At 51.3% G+C, this 11,192-nt stretch overlaps 2 protein-coding genes across 2 annotated transcripts; one reads left to right on the plus strand and one right to left on the minus strand.

Annotated features, from left to right (window-relative positions):
* Positions 1-3,316: 3,316 nt before the first annotated feature.
* EV420DRAFT_1754794 (uncharacterized protein) lies at positions 3,317-7,031 on the plus strand (the record flags this gene model as incomplete). Its single annotated transcript, XM_060480492.1, has 3 exons — positions 3,317-4,707; positions 4,741-6,946; positions 6,982-7,031. The coding sequence occupies exons 1-3, from the start codon at positions 3,439-3,441 to the stop codon at positions 7,029-7,031; spliced, it is 3,525 nt and encodes a 1,174-aa protein (XP_060321543.1). The 5' UTR covers positions 3,317-3,438.
* A 2,389-nt stretch (positions 7,032-9,420) lies between these two features.
* On the minus strand, positions 9,421-10,327 carry EV420DRAFT_1489056 (uncharacterized protein; the record flags this gene model as incomplete). Its single annotated transcript, XM_060470681.1, is given in 6 exon segments — positions 9,421-9,473; positions 9,493-9,626; positions 9,726-9,903; positions 10,088-10,099; positions 10,153-10,229; positions 10,287-10,327. 6 exon segments carry the CDS (start codon positions 10,325-10,327, stop codon positions 9,421-9,423), a joined length of 495 nt encoding a protein of 164 aa, XP_060321544.1.
* Positions 10,328-11,192: the final 865 nt, after the last annotated feature.

Raw genomic sequence — 11,192 nt, forward strand, 5'->3', positions numbered from 1 at the left:
ATAATAGCAACGACGTTGGCGGCGAATATCGCCAAACGGTAACGTGGCCAACAGTGTTTGCGCTTGCAGCCATTATTGAAAAATAAAATGCAGAAAATGGCGAACAAATAATGTGATATTGCTGCGCTAATTGCCCCAGCGTAGGCCAAAGCAACAGAACAGATCTGAGCGGAAATTGACTCACGAGTGACTCCTACTGAGCAAGTCAGACGCCCCGAGCAGAGTAAAATCTGCTAAAGCGTCGAGGTGAGAGTTGGGGGAAAAGTGGGCAACGTCGGAAAATGTGACTCGACCCGGATTATAAAGGCAATCCGTCCACAGCTTCAATTTCAAACTCCGCTGACACATACACTCGGTCCCTTCCGATGCTATTCCGGTGCGCTTTCCATCTATTCAAGCGCTTATCCAGCGTCCAAAAATTACATTTCCGACCGAAATGCTGTACTTTACCAGCCCCAATGTCACCAAATCCATCCCAAAACTCTGCGATAGCTGAGTCACGTTCCCCAAGATTCGAGTCATATCGCATTGTGGCGCTTCCGGGACTGCCAAATTGGGTACCTTACCAATCATCCGTACTTCCGTGCTGACAAAATGGGCGCCAAGATCGCGCTTGATCCTTATCTGGACAGCCATGAGAGACACCGCCTCAAACCCAAATATCAGATGACCCTACCGACGCAGTTCCCGCCTGTAACGTGTGGCCTGCGGTGTCAGTAACAACCAAATGACAGTGTCTGACTCTGCTGTACTCGTCGGTACCGCAGTGAGACGGGGTATTGTCGCCGCCCGAGGGAATGGTACGCTCCTGAATCGACATAGAAAGGAGCGCCGCAGCCGTAAGGATTCGTCAGCGCATGTGGAACATAGGCGCCGCTGGCCGTAGGCACTTGAGAAGATCGGTGAAAACGAACAAAGCGCAGCCAGGAAGCGCGCGCAGTCTGCGTGTTCGAAGGAAGTAATTGATAACCATCGATGAACGAGCGTTCCTCAGCACGCAGTTCATTGGTGGAATCAAGCTATTTGGAGGTTTCGAAACAGCGAATGTTATCGATGAAACATAAGGGAGCTGGCGAAAAAACAATTAAGCGAGGCCTCGCCATGGTGATGGGTGTCAGATATTCGAAGACAAAGAATCCTGAAGGCAAGTGCTGACGGAACGCTGCATTTTTCTGTTGTCGATGGGGGAGCAAACGCCAAGACTGTCCATCGTGGGCATGAGAAGAATAGATTTCGAAGTCGGCAGCATAGAGAACCCGGAGAAGGGTGTACTCGGGTCAACGTTACTCGCTCCCAGACAAAGACTAAGTGGATGGAGAGGGAAAAGCAAGCAAGGTTCAGAAAGCGCAGCCAACCCAGAGACTCGAGAGAAGCAAGCGCAGCAAGTCGCAGCGTCTAAAGCCTCCGAACCTCTGCAGTCTTGACAAGAATCGTACGAAATACTAGACGCGCGCTTGTCAAAAGTCCCAAGTGCACAGTATCCTTGATAGCCAGCCCAATAGCGAAGAACAAAGGAAAGAGGGGACGAGGATGGGGGGATCAAAAAGCAAGAGGCATGGGCTCCCCTCAAGCACAGAGACAGGAAGAATGACGCCCACCAGCCCTAGCCCTCCTTTATATACCCAGACCGGCTTTTCGGGGGTGAGTCACGACGGGAATCACGATGACGCGATGGACGCGTTCTGTCATGTGATGTGAGTCAAATCGGGATCCAATGTCTGTTTTCGGACTGCCGAGCCCGCTATGTCCGGCCGAAGGCAAGCAGCCTGATTGGAGCAACGCCCAGTGGGTTAATTCATGTCCTGACCAGGCGGTTCATCCCTCATTCTCCTCCTTCTCCTGCTTGCGGAGATGTGCAACCTTGTGGTGAGCGCCAGTTGCTTCACTCATGATGATCTTCAATTTATTCCTGTACAATACAGTATGATAGTTCGTATCAGCCCGAACTAGGTACCACCTTGATGGTAGACGATTAGCGTGGCACCTGCGAACATGCTACACCAAAACTCAGAAAAGTAGTAGCCAAATCGACTTTATTTTCTCCACCAAGGGACGTCTCGAAAATCAAAGCGCTAAAACGAAAGTCAGTGCCGTGAGCTTTAGGGGAATACTCATAGCGAAGGAACGGTTCGAGTGGGCATACGGATCTGCGCGCTCTTCCTCGCTGAACTGGAGGTAACTGGGCGATCAACGTATAGGAAGGAGAAAAAGCCCGTCTGTCTCGAAAACTCTCGTATGCCGGACTTGTCGTTCATACAGTCGCAGTGGGACTAGTTCGTTCGCTCACTGAGCATACCAACGTAGGGAACACAGTCAGTTACCAGACACTTATGCTTTTCTCGCTCGCCAGAGGTGGTATCTGCAGGCATGATAATCATCCTCCACTGGATCAGAAAAGACGAGTATAAATACTTACTAGAACATGAGTATTCAGGTCCCTCAGATTTGTCCTCAGGTTTCCTACCCCCTCCTATACGCTACGAACTAAGTTTAGCAATTGGCTAGCCTCGTTAATCCCTCGAAGAGATCCTACCCAGCATATCAAAGCGCCTTGAAACGTTTACTGTGCGTGTCGTAATCTTATATTTGAACATCGTAGCCGCCTGATTTCGCAGATCAATGTGCATAAGGAGTAGGTTCTTCGCCTCGTTGAGGTCATCAGGCAATGGAGCACGACCTCAATTGTTCCTGCTTGCAAGAAAAAACGACGGTAAGCCGGAGTCGAATAAGAAAAAGGAATGAACATACTAATCACATTTCTCTACATGGTCGTGCACCACAATCATACCATCGTCCATATTGTGGGACTGTTCGTGACCTCAACATGCGTTCAAGGCATCACATTCTTGCTCCCTGTCGTCACCCGCAAGTGCATTGCTAATCTACCCTCCAACTTCAGAGTTAACGTCTCATTTACCTCTCGCTTTTTTATTTTTCCACTGGGGAATTCGTGCCATCGTCCTTCCATATCCTCGTTCCGGCCGCCCGACCATGGGCCTTTGCGACACGCTCATGCTTTCAATGCGAGCCGAGGACCAACAATAGCGATAGGAGCCTTTGTATGCGCATCTCGTTTGAACGGCTGGGGTTGTCCTTGCCTATTCTCAGTATATCCGTTGCTGTAACGGGTACTACTACTCTAGGACATGTTTACCAATGGTAGTCGCTTGTGTGGCTACGGCCCTTCCGCTTTCATATATTACCGCTCAATTACATATTTTACTTAGTCTTTTTTACCATCATCTCTAGTACAACTTCAATCTATCGGTTGTCGTGTTCTATTGCGTGATATAAGACAACGGCTCTACGACGAGCCCTTACACTTTTTTGAACATCAAAAGAATATATTGGTGTTGTACCAGAACTGGACTTCTGGAACAGGACTACCTATAAACGTAATCGACGTCGAACATCAAGTTCGACCCTGCATCAAAACACATGGTTCGCAACGCTTCTGCCGAGCGACGCCCTGGAAGTCGGTCTTCTGCCCGACTTCGTGGGGAACCAGGGGAGGATACTCCTCTGGACGTCCCTCAACAAAATTTTTCGGAGACGCCTGTAGTGACCCCTATTGCTAGTGGCGCTCCCGACTTGTCCGCACTGACAGAGGTTACTGAGACCAACCATCCTTCTGGCATGGCGACATTAGGTAACCTCCCTAATGTGATACCGGCCGTGGCGGTTGTTCCGAGAGAAGATCAGAAGCCTCAAGATGAATTCTCCGACTACCGTGAGACTTTGCCCCTTGCCAGCAACCACTATGCTCGCGCGAGTTCATCGCCTGCTGACGGTAGCTCTCGCAGGGGTAGTGGGCTGGCTACATCGTACCAGTCTGCTCCAGGGAACGTGAAGGCTCCCGGATCCACTCGATCTGGGAGGACTGGGGTGTCAATCAAATCTCGAAGGAAAGAGATTATTGCCTCGATGACTAGCGAAGAACTACTACGCGCAGCCGCCAAGCAACAGGCTAGGGAGAGGGGTGAAACAGTTTCGGTGTCGTCAGATGAGGATGAGGAAGGTTCACAGCCCGCCTCTCGCGACGAACATGAACACACCCAGACTCAGGCTCGAATGAAGGGAGAATTGACTGGCGAATTAAAGCTGGACGATATCCCCCTTCCCCCACTAGGTATACTCAAACCCGATCACATTAGGCCGGAGGATGTGTTCAGCGATGGTTACATCCCGTTCGCTTATACCTTGCATCCTGAGTTGAAAGCTCGGGACCCCCAAGTAAACGAGGATAGCGCGCCACCCCGAGGAAACAAACCCATGCCTATGGTGGATAAACCTTCACCACAGGCGCCGGTAGACCCTAAGGAGATCCTTATGGCCCCTGGAGGCCTCAAGATGTATTCGGAGGCGCGCAACGAATTCGCGGGACGGCTGGCCAAAGGTCTTAAGGGCCATGCATTCCGTCGCTCTGAAAAGGGTAGTCGTATCGTTTACGAGTTCGAAAGCGATATGATTAACCTGTTCATCAACGAGAACTGCATAGGCCCCGGCATGATTGCTATGGAACCTATGCCGGTACTCGATAAGGTTGGACGATTCCACCATAGTAGTGGTGGGTTTTCTCAGCTAGGAGCGGCGGTGGAGGAATCATCCCGTAACTCGCAGGAGGGCAAAGTTCCCGGGGTTTCTGGTGACGCTCGTGAGGAACTACGCGAACGCCTCCATATTACTCGCTCCAACTACGAGGAGTACGTACGCAATTTGCATGTTTGTGGTTGTATTCAGTTACTCCGTCAACAAGACTTGTTCCTTCATAAAACCACCTCACTTCCAGATTATGGGCTGATTATAGACGTGAACCGCGTCGTATCCCACCCCGATAATCCCAAGATTGGCGTTCAATTGCCTCATGTAGACTCTGAGGAATGCCGTCGTCTCAGACCAACCTCTACCCCCCTTCGTGAACGAATGGAATTGGGACTGGAAGGTGCTCACCTGGATGAGCATCCCCTCGAGTCGACCCCTGTCAAAGGCAAGGGTCGGGAATACGTTCCCCCAGTAGCAATCCCATTTGTGCAAGCCTTACCCAAGTTTGATGCAGGGGCCCTGAATGCAAGTACGGCTCCGCACCCTCCGGGGAGGCCCCCAAGTCCAATGGTTAAACCAGAACTGACTCCGGACCAACCACCTTCAGAGTCGCGTCGTACTGATAGGCAAGGCTCCGGTCCTCCAATACCTGGGGGTGGCCCTCCTTCAATTCATGGGAGTCGTTCGGGACCGCCTCTTCCTGGTGGCCCTCCGAATGACCCTCCCGGTGGTAGCGGTGGTGGTGGTGGCGGTAACAACCCGCCATCTCCCCCTCCGTTCCATTCCGATGGTAGCCAACATCGCGGATTTGGGTCTCGGTTCACCCCGTCCCCTCACCCTTCTCAAGCAGGTGGCCCTCCTGACAGAGGTCCTCCTGGAGGAGGAGGAGGCGGTGGTGGCGGTGGTGGTGGTAATGGTCCACCCTCGCCGCCCCCATCCGACGATGGTGATGGCGGCTCTCGTGCTTCCGCTCATCGGCGGAACTTTGTTCGCAAAGCAACGGTGTTGCACGCCACTGATGAATTCAAGGAGGAAGATTACGACTACCAACCTGTCGTGGTTGATGGTCATAACCAACTCAATCAAGTCTTCAATGAATACTCCCTCCTAGTCAGCCAGGAGCTCTACCCCCAACTGGACATCGACCCCGCTATGCTACGCTTGATGGCCAGCGGGGCGATTAAACCTGGAAAATACGACGGCAAGGCCGACCTCCCTGAGTTCGACCGTTGGTTTCGTAGCGTCATCGGGTGGATGCGACTGGTAGGGCACTGTGGAGGCCCTATATCTACTAATGAGGATGGACTTCCGGTCCCGTCCTCCAGTGATAGGCAGCGAAAATTGGCGCTCCGTGGTTTCTTGACGGGAGCCGCGGAACGCTGGTATTCGACTTTTGTGGATCGAGGTCATTGGGCACACAAATGGACATTTTTACGAGTGGCTAAAGCCATGTTTCATAACTTCGTGTATGAGACGGCACTTCGTTCTGCGTCCGAGTCATACCACGCAGTGAAATACTCATGGGATGGGGGACTACGGCAGTTGTATGCTGACATGGTCTACCATATCCAGTACATGCCATCGCAGCCAGATGTATACAATGTACGCCGTAACATCATGGACAAGATGCCCGAATCCATCAGTGACCTGCTGTATGATGAGGGATTATCTGCAGAACTATCCTCGTGTCCCGACATCATGCGTCGCGCACTGGTAATTGAACGAGGCCAACGGGCTAAGAGAATGCGCCCGAGGGTTTCAGCGGAGGATAGGTTTCGAGGCCGGACTCTCAAGCTACGGGTAGTCAGTGAGAAACGACACAAACCACCTAGCCCGACGCGTAGGAGGTTCAGCCCTCCTGCACGCCAGGATACCGTGGTTGTTAAGAAGAAACCAGACGCCAAGGGTGGAATGAATTGGGCTCATAAAGAGCCTGAGTCGTCAATTCGAACCTGCTACCGTTGTGGGAAGCCTGGCCATATTTCCACGGACCCTGCATGCCCCATGTTCGACCAACGACGAGTAAATAACTCATCTAATCGTATGGCGGCTGCTAGGAGTGTGGACGGTGAGGAGGAAACAGATAGAGCTGAGGAACCCCACCCGCCGACCACTGAGCCTGAGGTCGTAGCTGAGGAACCCTATGGAGGATCTCAATATTCCTCAGATGAGTTTGAGGCTGAATTAGTGGATGACCCCTACGACCACGGCGAGGATGAGGAATGGAATCGAGCCATGAGGACCCACGACCCGCAAGTGTCGGAGTTCCTGCGAGCTGCTCATGAGGGTAGCGATTCACAGGATCCCGATGATGACGATTCCTCCATAATAAGCGACTCAGAATCTCACGACGAATGGTCCTTGGACTTTCCTGAGTTCCTTGGAGCGATCCAGGAAACTCAGGGTGAGTTCACCCCGACCATCGAACCGCGGATGAAGCGTGCACACCGAAGGGGAACGAGGCCGACCCGGCGAGTAGAGGACAATAGGTGCCTGTCTGCATGGGTTGAGATTAATGGTGTGAAGGCATTTACCCTGTTCGACAGTGGTAGTACGTCGGACGCCATTAGCCCCGATTTCGTCCCAGTGGCAAATGTTCGATGCTTCGAACTGACCAATCCTGTGGTTCTCCAACTAGGCACGAAAGGTAGTCGCTCGACCATTAATCATGGGTCCATGGTGAATTTCAAGTTCGGTTACCCTGGACATGAGCTCGCTGGACGTGACTACTTCGACATTGCTAATGTGGACCGCTACGACTTGATTGTCGGAACGGTCTTCATGCGCAAGCATGGCATATCCCTGCACTTTGCATCAGATTCGATCCAGTGGGAGGGAGCCTCTATGCCAACGCTCTCGGAGGGGGAGGAAGCACAGGAGCTCGCTCGACGGTACTCCAAGCACGTAACTTACCCCAAAAACCGGGATTGACTACATGGAAGCGACAAAAACCTCGCTCGCTCAGACAGACCTGAGCCCCCATGGATGAGGAAGAAGACGCCCACGGTAGAGGAAGTTGTCGACCAAGACGATAATGAGTTAGGGAGTAAACCTACTCTGCCTCGTCTCTTCCCTAGCATCCTGATAGGTATGAATGAGGCGATTACCATCAAAGATATAGAGGATATGGCCAATGGGGCGGCAGAGTTGGACTTGGACAGTGAAGGCTACCAGTCTAATTTGCAAGAGGTACACGAATTCGTACAGGAATTCACTAAGGAATATTATCCCCAGAGCCACCCTACTGAGGAGAAACTGGGTAGGATGGCTGTGGATGAAGCGATGCATCTAGCATCTTCGCGTTTCAAGGAAAGGACGTCGGAGATGGGACGACTCAAGAAAAAGGACATACCACGCCTGCGCGCCCAGTGGCTGGAATCTTGCAAGGACATTCTGGGAGGAGTGCCCGACAAGCTTCCCCCACTAAGAGGTGTAAACCACTCGATTCCCCTCAAGGATGACCAGGCACGATATGCTTACTACCTACCAAGATGCCCCGAATCAATGAAGGGTCAGTTGCGTGACAAGATTCAACGGTACACCAAGAACGGATGGTGGGAGTCGACACGAACAAATCAGGCTGCTCTGATGCTCTGTGTACCCAAGAAGGATACGAAGCTGCGCATGACAGTTGACTGTCGCAAACGCAACGAAAACACCATAAAGGATGTCACGCCCCTGCCAGACCAAGACTATATACGTTTAAGTGTGGCAAGGGCATTGGTCCGATCTAAGATTGACCTTTCGGATGCGTATGAACAGGTTCGTATCGTACCAGAGGACGTCTGGAAAACGGCCTTTTCATCTATTTACGGTACCTTTGTTAGCCATGTCATGCAACAAGGAGATTGTAATGCTCCCTCTACTTTTCAACAGCTCATGAACTCCATCTTCCAAGATTACATCGGAGACTTCCTCCATGTATACCTGGATGATTTATTCATCTTCAGCGATACTATAGATGATCACGAGAAGCACTTGGAACTCGTATTTCAGCGACTTCGAGACAACGAACTTTATCTTAAGGCGACTAAGTGCGAGCTTTACGCTGAAGAGATTGATTGCCTGGGCCATAAGATTGACGATCGTGGTCTACACGCAGACACTGATAAGTTGGGGATTATCCGGAACTGGAGGGTACCCCGGAACTATCATGACGTACAGAAGTTCTTGGGTTTGGTTAACTACCTAGCCCATTTTCTCCCGGACATCTCTGCATGGACTACCCCCATATCCGACATGTCACGCAATGGCCAGCCCTTTTTCTGGCGGCCTGTTCACGATGTATGTATGCAGAACATTAAGAATATGTGCTGCAAGACACCTATTCTCAAGCCAGTGGATGCTCGATCACCAGATCCAATCTGGGTGGTTTGCGATGCTAGCACACGAGGAGTGGGTGCGATGTATGGGCAAGGATCCACCTGGCAGACCTGTCAGCCAGCCGGGTTCATGTCCAAGAAATTTAGTGATGCCCAACGTCACTATCGCGTGTTCGAGCAAGAGACCTTGGCTATCCTTGAGGCCTTATTGAAGTGGGAAGATAAGCTCGTAGGATACAGAGTACATGTGGTTACCGACCACCGTGCTCTTGAATTCTTCATGACACAACGGAACCTTTCTAGCCGTCAGATGCGCTGGATGGAATATCTTTCCTGATTCGATTTTGATATCACATACGTCAAGGGGGTGACCAATAAAGTCGCCGATGCGTTGTCTAGATATCATGAGTATGATACCCTGCTGGATAGGTTCGAGCCACACAAGTACGTCTCTGCCGACGTTCACATCGACCCTGGTTGCGAGGATCTTCCCCCCCACCGCCTGTTACGATTATTCTTTTTCTTTTCCTTTTTATTTTCTTTTCTTTTCTTTTCTTTAGTCAGCCGGATTACGCAGTGCACGATCATCATGGACTGACTCCCACAGTACTATTTTTAGTGTACTTACGTGTATTTAAGTAGAGCCTCAGCTGGTCTGAACCCCAGCTTCGGCTAAGGTTTAATCTACCTAACATCGAACTCCGTCCTTCGTGACTATCTGTCCCATCGACTTTCGTCGCCTTTGACTTGTTAGAGTGTCGTCTACCGAAGTGCGAGTAGCGATCCTAACACGATCTAAGTTGATTGGAGTTAGTGGCTAACATTTAGCCGAAGCTCGTCTACCGTTGCTCAACAACTTACTGTTGCCCAACATTTTCCCAATCATTCTCTTCATTGTTGTGGCACTCTCCGTGCTGCAATTTCTCCTTAACGACCCACTCGGACTGGTAATCGTAACCATCCTCCGAGTCTTCCTCGCCTGCGTATATGTCCCATCTCCAGTGTTTGCAGGACTCCTCCTGCTCCTCTGGGTCGGATTCTTACGCCATCATTAAAAACACGAAACCCTTCATTCTAGCCCTCCAGCTCGCCTCTATATTAACAATTCTGTTGTTAGTATTAACGAGCACCTCTTCTGACGAAACCTGCGAAATTGTGTTGATGAACGGCTCCAACTACGAGACCGACCTCAGCTTAATTATCGCACTCCTTATTGTACTCACCATCCTTGCTGTCTATCAGCTTGCATGGTCAATCGTCGACTTACGCCAAGGATAGATTCACTTACGGATGCCCTGGTCCGAATCCATTCCTGCCGTCTTCGTGACTTTTATACTCTTTTTCTTGTCCATTACTTTGTACCATCTACGCCACTGTTTTCAGCGACAGGAGTGAGTACGCACGCAACTACCGTTCCATTACGTCCCGAATACCCCGGCGTATCCGCCACCAATCATCGACATTCCCGTGGCATCTCAGCAGACGATAGGAGATGTCGAGTCCAACGCCTCCGGGGAATCTGGAGGATCCCTCTACACATCGTCACGACCCAGCTCGCGATCCTCAGAGTCGAGCACCGACTCCTACAGTGTTAGCCACTAACTCTTATCGGCTTGGATCAACTCCGGATCGCCACTCGCACTTCGGTGGACGATACGAGAGAGGTCAAAGACGACGGACAGAGCCAGGTGCGAGACAAATAGTCAGAGAGCACGGAGCGTTAAGTTAGGTAGATTAAACCTTAGCCGAAGCTGGGGTTTAGACCAGCTGAGGCTCTACTTAAATACACGATGCGTAAGCTAAAAATAGTACTGTGAGAATGTCCGATCAGAACCGCAGCATAGAGTAAGCATGAATGCGTAAGAAAAGAAAAGAAAAAGAAAAAGAAAAGAATAATCGTAACATACAGAAGCGCTTCCAGTGCAGCAGCAGAATCCATCGACATCACCAATACCCGGGGGGTACTCCTCGACTGAGGAGACTCGCCCTTACCAGGTCTCTTCGACCAGTCTCCAGTCCAAGGCGAGTCAGGTACCGACGGAGGCCGAAGACAAGGCACCAGGCCTCTGGACGAGGGCAAAGAAGAAATTGATACCGAGTTCGAAGGGGACGAGCTCACCGAGTGGGAAAGAACCAGACTCGACGACCTCTACCCGAATGAGGAGGAAAATGCATCCTATACCGGAGACAACTACAGCGGCCGGTCAGGACACAAGTGGACCGACGCAGTCTGGAAGGGTGAGAGCAGGAGATACCGGGTCGCCCAGGAGGACGACTACGACAGTGATTCCGGCAAGCTTAGCCTCGGAGCCTCCGCGGCTTCCACCA

This window comes from Desarmillaria tabescens (assembly GCF_030435595.1).
Source record: "Desarmillaria tabescens strain CCBAS 213 chromosome Unknown EV420scaffold_217, whole genome shotgun sequence".
In the NCBI taxonomy this organism is placed as follows: domain Eukaryota; kingdom Fungi; phylum Basidiomycota; class Agaricomycetes; order Agaricales; family Physalacriaceae; genus Desarmillaria; species Desarmillaria tabescens.